The sequence below is a fragment of the Erpetoichthys calabaricus genome, chromosome 4, assembly GCF_900747795.2.
Source record: "Erpetoichthys calabaricus chromosome 4, fErpCal1.3, whole genome shotgun sequence".
Classification (NCBI taxonomy): Eukaryota; Metazoa; Chordata; class Cladistia; order Polypteriformes; family Polypteridae; genus Erpetoichthys; species Erpetoichthys calabaricus.
Window position 1 is genome coordinate 730,652 of NC_041397.2, and position 11,800 is coordinate 742,451.

The 11,800-nt window shown below is 45.6% G+C and overlaps 1 protein-coding gene across 1 annotated transcript in view; it reads left to right on the forward strand.

Moving 5' to 3' along the window:
* LOC114641457 (interferon alpha/beta receptor 1a-like) overlaps positions 1 to 5,400 on the forward strand; it is a 49,874-nt gene extending 44,474 nt beyond the window's left edge. Inside the window, exons 6-7 of the mRNA XM_028790488.2 lie at positions 1,036 to 1,178; positions 3,069 to 5,400. Coding sequence (XP_028646321.1) covers positions 1,036 to 1,178; positions 3,069 to 3,353 — 428 coding nt within the window. The 3' untranslated portion in view covers positions 3,354 to 5,400. The remainder of the gene's footprint in view (positions 1 to 1,035; positions 1,179 to 3,068) is intronic.
* The last annotated feature ends 6,400 nt before the right edge of the window (positions 5,401 to 11,800 follow it).

The following is an 11,800-nucleotide window of genomic DNA, read 5'->3' on the forward strand; positions in this document are numbered from 1 at the left end:
TTAGGAGTCATAGTGGACTCTAAGCTCTTGGCTTCCCGACAGTGTTCAGAGGCCATTAAGAAGGCTAACAGAATGTCAGGTTATATAGCGCCTTGATGTGTGGAGTACAAGTCACAGAAGGTTCTGCTCCTCAAGCTTTATAACACACTGGTGAGGCCTCATCTGGAGTCCTGGGTGCAGTTTTGGGCCCATCAGACATAGCAGCACTAGAAAAGGTCCAGAGAAGAGTGACTAGGCTGATTCCAGGGCTACAGGGGATGCGTTATGAGGAAAGATTAAAAGAGCTGAGCCTTCACAGAGACGAAGAGGAGACCTGACTGAAGTGTTTAAAATGATGAAGGGAATTAGTCCAGTGGATCGAGACTGTTATTTTAAAATGAGTTCATCAAGAACACGGGGACACAGTTGGAAATTTGTGAAGGGTGAATTTCGCACAAATATTAGGAAGTTTTTCTTCACACAGAGAACCACAGGAATAAGTGACCATGTAGTGTGGTAGAAGGTAGGACTTTAGGGACCTTTAAAACTCGACTTGATGTTATTTGGAGGAGTTAATTGGATAGAGGATGGGTGAGCTTTGCTGGATTGAATGGCCTGTTCTCGTCCAGATTGTTATGTGAATTTTGTATCCAAAGCAACTTACAGATCACCAGGGCACAGAGCAGTTGTTATCATCTCTCAACAACGTGAACATTGGCAGGTAAAATTATTTACTCTAAGCCTCACAGCGAGGTGGAGAGAACTGGCAGCCTTGTGCACCAGGGAGTCGCTCTGTGTCCCTGTTTATTTATGTATTACTCTTAACCAAATTGACCACAGTTTTGTATTGTAATCCATTTTTGTTTGTCGTGGCACTGCAAAGTGGCCACATTTAAGAATTTGAGTGCCGTCTGTACATCTGACAGTATAATAACTGCTCTTACTGCTAAGGCTTCTTCTGACAAATGAAATGCACTTGGAAGTGTGGAAGTGTTATCTGGGAGTGAGTGCTCATTCTTGACACTAATGATTGTTGTGAACTTTTCCATTTTGCAGATGACACTCCAAGTGGGCTAAACCTGACCTTCATCCTGCCTCTGCTCTTCCTGTGTGGCCCTCCTCCTCTCTTATATTTACTTTTCAAAGTGATCAAATACGTCTTCTTTCCATCCCGGCAGACTCCGGTCTTTATCAAGGAGGTAGGTGGGCACAGTGCAGCAGTGTCTTTACAGAGTCTCTTCTCAGTTTTGTTTATTTGAAGACCCTATGAGTTTTATTGACTCTAATATTTACATCTAGTATTATTTTTCAATGAAAGGTTAGATTGGATTGGAGATCTTTATTGTCACATACACTGCAAGAGCACAGTGAAGTTCTTGTGCCACAGTTGTGGGTAGTGGAGGGGACAGAGAAGTATATATAGGCAGTAATACAGAATACAAGAAAACAATAAGATGAAGATATATAAATAAACGAGTAGCAGAAGATGAAGAAATCCAGAATTAGAAGAAAGTCCAATGCAGTACCCATGTAACATACAGTACAGTTACACATAAACCAGTAGGTGGGTACAGTGTAGGGCATGTAAGAGCAGGGTGCTGCTGGGTAAAAGCAGCTTTCCCTGAAGCTGGTGGAGCAAGTGAGTGGTGAGGCTTCCCAGAAGTGGGTGAGTTGAATGGCGTCCATCAGAGATGATGGATTCACAGCTCTCCAGATATCTGGTGGATTAGATAGCCATGGAAGGTCCACCCCAGTGATTATAGAAGCTGTGTGGACAGTCCTTTGGAGGAGACTGCAGTCCTGCCAAGTCAGGTTACTAAACCACAGCGTGATGCGTCCAGTCAGGATACTTGCAGTGGTAGAAGTTCACCAGCACTTTGATTCCCACCCACAGCTCTTTAGAGAGCCTTTACTGAGCCTGTCAGTCAGTACGGGTGGTGCTGGAAGACCACGAAAAGGCAGTCGGTGAACTGGACACCTAGGAACCCGAAGCTGCTAACAGTCTAGACGGGGAAGCCGTCGGTGTGGAGTGTAAACAATTTGTATTGTGTGTATTGAGCGAGAGGTGGCGATATGTCACCATGCAGTCGTCTTTGTGTCCCTCCTGTAGGCAGCCTCGTCATCATTGTCACTGAGGAGGCCAGTCTCGGTGGTGTTGTCCGTGAACTTGATGATGCTGTTACCTTCATGCTTTACTACAGAGTCATAAGTAAATAGACTGTTAAAAGGCATTTTAAATTTCAGATAAATAAGTCAACTCATGACCCCAAATTTAATTAAGTCACGTTGGGACATTTTTATTTCATAAACAAGTGATGACAAAATCATTTTTGTTTAATTTCACCCTGATTACAAATGAGTGGAAAGCTAATTGGGTTCATTTTTGATGGCACATTTGTCGTTTGTTCTGCTCCTTTACAAAATGTTAAATCTGCACCAGTAAATGACGCATCGATACCCGCACTTAGAGTTTGGGGAGCTGTGAAGGGCCTGGTGGCCAACTGTAACAGGACGGGCCAAGTGTTGGCAGTTTAAATAGTCGCTTGGTGATGACGTTACACATCGCAGTGACAAAGGCAGCTGGCCTAGTGACAGATAAATACTGTAGCAGTGACACGAACAGCAAGCCAAACTCAGAAAGGTGATGGAGTGATGTCATCGTCATTAACATGAAATTATTGTAAGTAAAGCAAAGCCAAAATAATAAATAAAAATTTAGGCACGGAATGAAGCAAAACTGAAACATAATCCGGTTTATCACCCCCCAAAGAACTTGTGAAGTGTCCCGTTCCCATCCATCCTGTTTAGTTTACCCCGATGTCTTACTGGTTTGGTTTATATGACAAGGCCCATTAGATGCTCAACTCAGTTAAACTCAAATGGCTTAACGTTATCCAAAATATTGTTATTTAATGTTACTTTGGATTAAAGTGTCTGCTAAGTAACTCAATAAGAGCGAGAAATGATGTGAAATGAGAACGGCCTGCTTTATTGCTGTGCGCTCCGGCGTGTGGGTGAACAGCTGGAGTTGTGTGCACAGTTGCAGATTTCACGCCACGCTTATCCTTTTTGTTTTTTCTTTTTTCCAGTTTCCAAATGGATCAATGCACATGTTCATGTTGGCCCGTGCAGAAAGTGTGCAAGTCCTGTATTTTGATGGCATAGATCCCGTTCCTGAGGAAATGGCCGAACATGCACCCTGCACACTGCTGGCAGTCCCCGTGTTGCTGCCCCAAACGCTCAGACAGAACAGCAGCGACTCTGGCATCTACTCGATGGAGGAGACTTCAGGTGGGGTCTCAAATGAGAAGCTCGAGCACACATTCAGTGAGCCACAACTACTAAACAGATCACCGCTTTATGAGCCTGCTTGATGAGGGCCATTAAAGGCCCGTGGGATGACATCCGCTAGTCTTTGGAGGCAGACACATGACGATACTTTGTAGGAAAGGTCAAGTTGGCCAGCGCTGGCACGTTGAGTGCACATGGTCATCTGCTGTATATACTGGCGCTGACTGTGCCCAATAGGAGGACCGATGTTGCCAGTGTTACTTTGATGCAAAGCCATCAGCTTGATGGCCGTGAACTTGGTGTGCACACAGACGTGCCTACGAAGACAACAGCCCAGCCTCTGGATGTGCTGCTGCTTATTATTATTTTGATGTCACACTCCTGTGGTTTCAGGCATTTTTTAAAGGGGACACTTAGAGTGACTTGACATTAATTTAGCTGCTTCACTCAAACGATATCTAATTATTCACAGAATTACTTCACATCACGTCAAAAATGAACATACATTAACGTACATTAACAATCTACTGCAGGTCCTGCCACTTTAGATTGAGCAAACTCCACATGGACGATGACTGACCGTGGGATTCACAAAACTTAAAAGCAGGCCTGACAGATGTCAGTAGGCCTTAACCAACACAAACTCGAGAAGCAGGCTTTCTGGCCTGCAAACCCAAATCTTAAGAGATCTCAAAATGGAACACAAGAGCCATGAAAGTGATGGCACAAAAGGATGAAAGCAGAATTTCTAAGTAATTGTAAAGGTTACCTTGAAAAAGATTTCATAAGAAAAATGGCGCATTTTGTAGGAGACCGTATTGAAAAACAAGAGCAGAGATACAGTAAACTTCAAAAATTGTAAGAGAATGGAATAAGAAGAGAAAAATGTGAGCAAAAGCTAAAGCCCCAGCAAAGCTATGGAGGCCGACCAGGCATTCACTTGTGCTGCTCAACTGCACCCGTCCGTTGTTTCTGTCACTCCATGAATTGTAAGCTGCAGCCTGCCGTGCAGCAATGGAGAATCTGAAAGTGTTGTGAATTCACCTTCATTTGTATCCCGTGTGTGGACGAAAGTCGAGAACAACAACAGGAGACAAAAACACCAATTTAAAATAAAAAGCAATTTCTTTATTCTTGGTGAGAAGAGAGGCTGTGCCCGCCTGCCAGCTCAAGTTGCTACTGACTGGTCAGATCAGACAACCCGCTCAAAAAAGGAAGTTCGCTCAGTTTTATACCAGTCTGTTTACTAAACAAAAAGAAAAAGTGTGTCCGTTCAATGTGAGCTCACGCAGAGTTTGCAATTAGCTTAAGATGACCCATTAAATCCGTACGTGCAGAAGTACACGGTAGTCTGCATGCCCAAAGTCCCAGGTTCCCCATCCAAATTAGGCTGTGCAGTTCAGCTATGGCTAGTTTTACAGAGACAGCACTTTACAAAACCACGTACTTCTCTATTCTTCTGCACCATCAGGTTGTGGCAGTTACAATTTAAGAATCTTTTCTCGGCTTATAAAAGGATTAATGTTATACTGTCGGTTAATGCACAGCACATTCTTATTATACCTTACATTTCAGTTAATAATGTTTTTTCTTTCTCTCGTGTTTCTGTCGTCACAGGGAGTGAGTGGCGGCTGACGTTTGTGATCCTGGCCTGCTTTCAACAGTAGTGTCCTGTTCTGTCCCGCTTGTGGTGGTGTTTGACCAACACGGACTCTAAAGCCTTGTGTGGTCGTGTTGTTGAGGCTTTCTCTGTCTACTCATTCCCTTAATGCCCCTTCTTGTTTCAGTGTGATGTGACCCGTTGTCCAGTGGACGAGTGTCCTCAGTGACAGGTGCTGTTGTCCCCAGGTGTCACTCATGTATTGCTTGCTCCATTTCTTGCTCACACTCAGTCAAACTTTTTCTTCACAATGAGTACCTGGTAGACGGACCTCCGCTGTCCCATAGTCAGCCCTCCGAGGGTCACCTATTTGCAGTGTGTGCCCAGTAAGGACAGAGGTGCCACTCCCATGGCTGTTTTAGGTGGTCATTTTGTTGGCTTTTCTGTGATTATTTAACGCTGAGCCCCAGTCGTCCTGTGTGTTAGTGACGTCATCACGCTGCATTTGTGTACCTGATATTACACTTTGTAACTAACTTTGTAACTTTTTTATAAAATAAAGATATATTTTTGTATTCTAGTTGTTTGGTTGAGTGTCACCTTCAGTTCAGTCACTGAGAGCAGGCACTGTGACAAGTTCACAGGTGGACACACAAACAGACTTTACGTAATGACAAAGAGCAGTTCAAACCCTCAGGGCCGGATGAACACAAATGGAGCCCAGCGACATCAGTCCTTCACTTCAGTGTTGACCTCCGGGCAGTTGACAGTGGAGGAGAGGAAAGCCAAAGATCAAGACCAGCGGTTCTCAAACTTCTTTACAATTTCTTGCGTGGCGGTCCCTTTAAAAATTGTTTGATGGCTCGCGGACCCTTTTATTAAAAATTTAAAAAATCAATATTACTGCAAGAAAATTGGGGACGTCAAATACTTTGCACAAGGGAGCCACATACCCACTGCGTGGCACTGCGTAGTGGGTACAGGCTGATGTGAATAAAACATTTTTTGAAAAACAATTATTTATTCAGAAAATATTACGTACATCTTAGTTATTAAATTTAAGTTAGAATTTTAATGGGATGGATGCATCTGCTTAAAAACACAAAAAATGTGTTGTGTGTTGATTATCTGTATCCACCTTTAGCGCTCTTATTCTAAAATATACAAAAACTGTTCGCGAGTGTTTTGATTCTACGAAAAAATTGATAATTTTTGATTATGATAAAAATAATAAGGGCTGGTTTGTGCCGAGTGATAACGGTGGGATAACAAAGCAGTGGCAGCGAATAACAGAACAGCGGATCAGTGGTCGGGTCAAGGTGGTGGGGGTAACGACGGAGCTCAGTCACTTACTTCCCCTCAGATGGTAAAGGCTAATTATTACAAAAATATAAATAGTATAAATATGCAAGCATTTCTCACGGTCCCACCGTAGGGGATCACGGACCTCAGTTTGAGAACCGGTGATCGTGGAGACCTCGGCCAACTGGACCTGCTGGTCATTGTATTGTTGCATCTGTGCTGGTAATCCAATCTAAAGATGGCTTCTGATAATTCCAGTAGCTGAGAGGACTTTTCATGGGCAGGAGAACAGTGGCACCAAGTGGACATCGAGAAGAGAAGTAGCATCGAGGAGGGTTAGTACCAGTTTATAAATCTTAAATGACTTCTCGTTCTGCACAAATGACAAGCAGACAGCGGCAGCAAGCAGAGCCGATCAGCAGCTCTAGTCAGGGTATGGAGGACGGAAGTCGCCCGTCATCAGCCTGAGACCACTTCGAGTAGCAGGCAGGTCAGTCCACGTTTTAGGGGCCTGTAACTAAAAGCTCGACCTCCCCCTTTAGTAATCCTCAAAATCAGAAGCAGACCGGCATCTTAATGTACGTTCAGGTTTGTAAGTCATGATAAGTTCAGATAGGTGAGCAGGCCCTCGGGCATTTAAGGAGGATTTTGAAATGTGCCCTAAACTTAACCAGGACTCGAGGACAGCAGTTATTTATTCACATTTTCTTGTTTTTGTGATTCCTGAAAGCCTGTGAACACCGCGTTGCAGTCGTCAATCCAACGAGAAAGGAATTCATGTTTCAGTATCCTGCATATTTAGGAAGTGCTCCTCATCGGTCATTATCCTAACACAGGGTCACAGGGGGTCTGCTGGAAAATGAATTTTCTTTTAAGATGGATAAAACCTGTTTTGTAATTTGTGCTTTTAAACAACATGCTAGGGTCAAAGGTAACGCTGAGATGAGATGGTGGGCTGATTCAGTCAAACTGTACAAAGTGACAGAATGGCACTGTGGTCTCCTCCTTCTCCCCATTTCTCTTCAAGTCATCCCATCCATCCACTCCTTTAACTCTCTGATACTGATAACTACTTAAGTGTGTCCTTTGGTCTTAAAGACAAGTGAAAATGAACGCTGTGTTCTCTAATGAGAGAGAGTCCCAGTGGCAGCATGTGAAGGCCCTGCGGGACACCATATTGAACTTCTGAGTGTAATGGTGATGGAGTCCAGGCCTGGGATTGATTGGAGAAATTAGAACTAAACCAGGCGGGCTCAGTCGCTGTCCAGCCTGCGTAATAAGATCAGTGGTGTCCAATCTAACAGCATAACCACCATGGACTTTCTCTCATCGTCGGATATCGAATGTCGTTTATGATACCCGCGAGTGCCGTTTCTGTACTGTGACTGGCGAGACTGGAATTTGTCAAATGAACTGTGATGTGTGAGGCGAGACTGAAGGTGATTGGTGACAGAAAAAGGGTCCATTTGAAAAGGGTCGTCTTTAAGTGACGCTCTGATAGCCGACACTTTCAGTGATGAACTTGTGAAAAGGCGACGAGTGGGTGACCACAGAACAGCCCTGGAGCCCTTGTGAAATTGTGAATCTTAAGGATTTCAACCCAAATTACGACTTCCGTGATTGGCTGAGCAGGCTCTGTGCTGACAAAGGGGTGTCATCTTGGCAAGTCCCTCCGTGCCAATTGGCCTGATGTCAGCTTGATGCTGTGTGTCCTCTGCTGCAGGATGGAACCCTTCAGGCTGACTGGTGACCCTCAGTGGGCGACTTGAATCACTGCCACTTTGGAACCGAAACGTCTGGGCCGCTTTAAACACCGCCATCCAGATCGAAGGACCACTGTGTAGGAGAGAAAACACTCAAGGAGGACTTGTGGTAGTGCAGCAGTAGGTGGCATTCGCAGCCGAGTGTCCATTAAAACGCCTGGAAAGAAAAGTTCAGGTCCAAACGAATATGAAGACTGATGTTCACGTACAGGTGGGCTACGATAAAAAATCAGAGGTAAAATGAAACCAACTTCCACGCAAAGGACAACAGCTGCCGTGTTTCAAACTCTTAAAACAGTAATCACAGTGTGGCAATACTGAAACTGGTCACTAGATGCCACCATTGTCACTAAAGGTGCTACTGAGAAGTGTTTTACGAGACTGAAGACTGCACAGGTGTAACCGTCAGAAACCGGTCAGGATGGGGAGCACACGACGAAACAGCTCGGGGTCCCAGCTGGCACCCACCGCTAGGCAGACAGTGCCACCCTCTATCTGTCACAGCCAGGTGTTGCGTGGGCGTCCCCTGGGGTGGCCTTGAGTAATGGTGTCACGTGGCCGTAGTGTCGTAACTGACGCCCCTCACAATGCGGGTGATGCGCCTCATTCGGTGCCATGGAATGGACTCGGATTATTAGACTCTTACTGGATGATGCCACCTCAGTGCCGTTGGTATTAAAGTCGTCTGCTTATCTGAGAACCAAGAAGGGATTTCCTTGTTAAAGTTAAATGAGTGAAGAACCAGAAAGTAACGTCCACAAATCCTGAGAGCTTTAATTGTCTCTGCCATCTTAATGGCGCCATTGACTCCGTTGATATTTCATTTCTTAACAACGTCTCTGATTGTCTGTGGAGAGAACGTCGAGCTCGGCATTGAGAGCTTTACTCGCCTCGGCAGTGACATTCATGTGACTCAGAAAACGGAGTGGGAGGACATGGGGTGTCATGAGGTCACTTTAAAGGGGTGTGTGGTGTCTTTAGAGCCCTGGAGCTCCCTGTCTGCTACCCAGTGACCTGAGATGAAGACTGGGGGTCTCTTCAGAGGGTCCTTGGGGGCCACTGCTCTGACGTCGTGTCCCTCACGGAGTCCTGAATGAGGCACATGACCTGCATTGTGAGGGGGCGTCAGATGTCACACTACGGCCATGTGGCGCCATTACCCGAGGGTGATCTGATGGGCAGGACCCTAGCGGCTGGACCAGGCCAAGGGGATGCCCACGTGACACCTGACTGTGACTGACAGAGGGTGGCACTGGACCACATGTCTGCCTGAGGGGTTACCCATGATGTTTCATCGTGTGGTGGGTGTGATAACGCGCTGTGCCAGTGTGTGCTCACAGTCACTGTGTGTTTTGTTCAGGGACCCCCAGTAGCGACTTTAGTCCTCCATTTGGATTCCTTTTTGTGTTTTATGCCTTTGCTGGGTTTGTGGCCTCTGAGACCGCAGACTCCATGACTGCCCATCTGTGTTACGTGAGGCGGAGGTCTCGTTTCTGGGAATGTTCCCTCGTCTTTGACACACCGGGTCAGTGCCAGCGTTGCCTCTGTGTGCCTCAATAGAGAAGTGAAGTGAAGTTCTGCCCGCGCCCACCACCTGCACGTCCTGCCTGGTGCCAGTGACGCCGCTGATCTCCACTCACAATAAACTCAGGGGTATAAAACGACTTGTTCAGAGCAGAGAGTCACAGCGCGATACCCTAAAGGGCCTGTGTGACATCTGAGTTATGAACACCGTGGACCAGAGTCACGAAACACGACCACCGCTGTGGGCATCGACTCCTCGATTGGTCACCGGACCCTGAGGCTCTCTGGTGTCACCAAAGTCCTGGACCAGTTCCTTGCTTTTAATGATGTTGAGTGCTGTGTGATCATCCACAGTATAAAAGACACTCTCATAAAAAAGGAAGGACTGGCCATTAATGATGTCTACAATAAGAGAAGGAAGGAGAGAAAGAAAGAAAGAAAGAAAGAAAGAAAGAAAAGAGAAAGAAAGAAAGAAAGAAAGAAAGAAAGAAAGAAAAGAGAAAGAAAGAAAGAAAGAAAGTGACAGGCATGAGGTGTCACTACTGAGAGGGGCTGAGGGGTCACTGAGTGCTGTCTAATAATTAACAGCAGGAAATGCAGTCGGTGAGGCGTGGAAAACAATAGAAAGAAAGAAAGAGAAAGAAAGAAAGAAATAAAGGAAAGAGAAAGAAAAGAGAAATAAAGAGAGAACAGCTGTTAAGTGAACATCGTGTCGTGACAGAATTGATCCATTTGTTTTTATTGTGTTCATGAATACTTACAGTTAAAACCGTTTTTGTTTCTGAGTTAAATCTTTCAGACCTTTGCATTAAATAACCAGAACACGTAGAAACCCGGAATGAGATTCCTGATGATGGGAATCGTCAAAGCCCTCGGCTGTGCCCGTGTTAACATACTTCAGTGCTTGGTCCATTCTAATAAAAACTTTCCAGACTCCGCTCTGTCCTTTCTACTTTGCACAAAACACACAAACTAGACAGTAACAGCTTGATGAATGAGGCTTGGAGTCCAATTGAAAGCCACACGGCGTCCCCCCGGTCCGAGGCCGAGACGCTGGCTGACCCACTAAAGTCGAGAGCAGCGCCTCCTAAGGGGTCTCCTCTCCTTTAACCCTAAAGTCCGTCACCCAGTTTTATTTAAGGCTGCAGGCTGAAGACTCGGGTGCCACGCCCCCCTCCCCCAGGCCACGCCCCCAGCCTTTGTAAGTGACGCTGATTGGTGCTCAGTTTCTGCTCATATTTTCATATTATAAACCAAAAATCAAATCTGACACCACTGTATGACTGAGGATTGGATAGTTGAAGAGGACAGAACTGATCTTTTAGATTAAGGAAACGCCATTCTAAATTTGAAAAGTGGCTAAACTAACTTCTATTAGGGTGGTCCAGATCTAATTAGGCAATTTTTAGATAGATAGATACTTTATTAATCCCAAGGGGAAATTCCCATACTCCAGCAGCACCTTACTAATACAAAAAAATAATAATAAATTAAAGAGTGATAACAATGCAGGTATAACAGCCAATAACTTTATATAATGTTAACATTTACCCCCCCCCTGAGTGGAATTGAAGAGTCGCATAGTGTGATGGAGGAACGATCTCCTCAGTCTGTCAGTGGAGCAGGACGGTGACAGCAGTCTGTCTCTGAAGCTGCTCCTCTGTCTGGAGATGATCCTGTTCAGTGGATTCTCCATGATTGACAGGAGTCTGCTCAGCGCCCGTCGCTCCACCACAGATGTTAAACTGTCCAGCTCCATGCCAACAATAGAGCCTGCCTTCCTCACCAGTTTGTCCAGACGTGAGGTGTCCCTCTTCTTTATGCTGCCTCCCCAGCACACCACCGGGTACAAGAGGGCGCTCGCCACAACTGTCTGGTAGAACATCTGCAGCATCTTATTGCAGATGTTGAAGGACGCCAGCCTTCTAAGGAAGTATAACCGGCTCTGTCCTTTCTTACACAGACCATCAGTATTGGCAGTCCAGTCTAATTTATCATCCAGCTGCACTCCCAGGTATTTATAGGTCTGCACCATCTGCACACAGTCACCTTTGATGATCACTGGGTCCATGAGGGGTCTGGTCCTCCTAAATTCCACCACCAGCTCATTGGTTTTGCTGGTGTTCAGGTGTAGGTGGTTTGAGTCGCACCATTTAACAAAGTCCTTGATTAGGTTCCTATACTCCTCCTCCTGCCCACTCCTGATGCAGCCCACGATAGCAGTGTCATCAGCGAACTTTTGCACATGGCAGAACTCCGAGTTGTATTGGAAGTCTGATGTATATAGGCTGAACAGGACCGGAGAAAGTACAGTCCCCTGCAGCGCTCCTGTGCTGCTGAC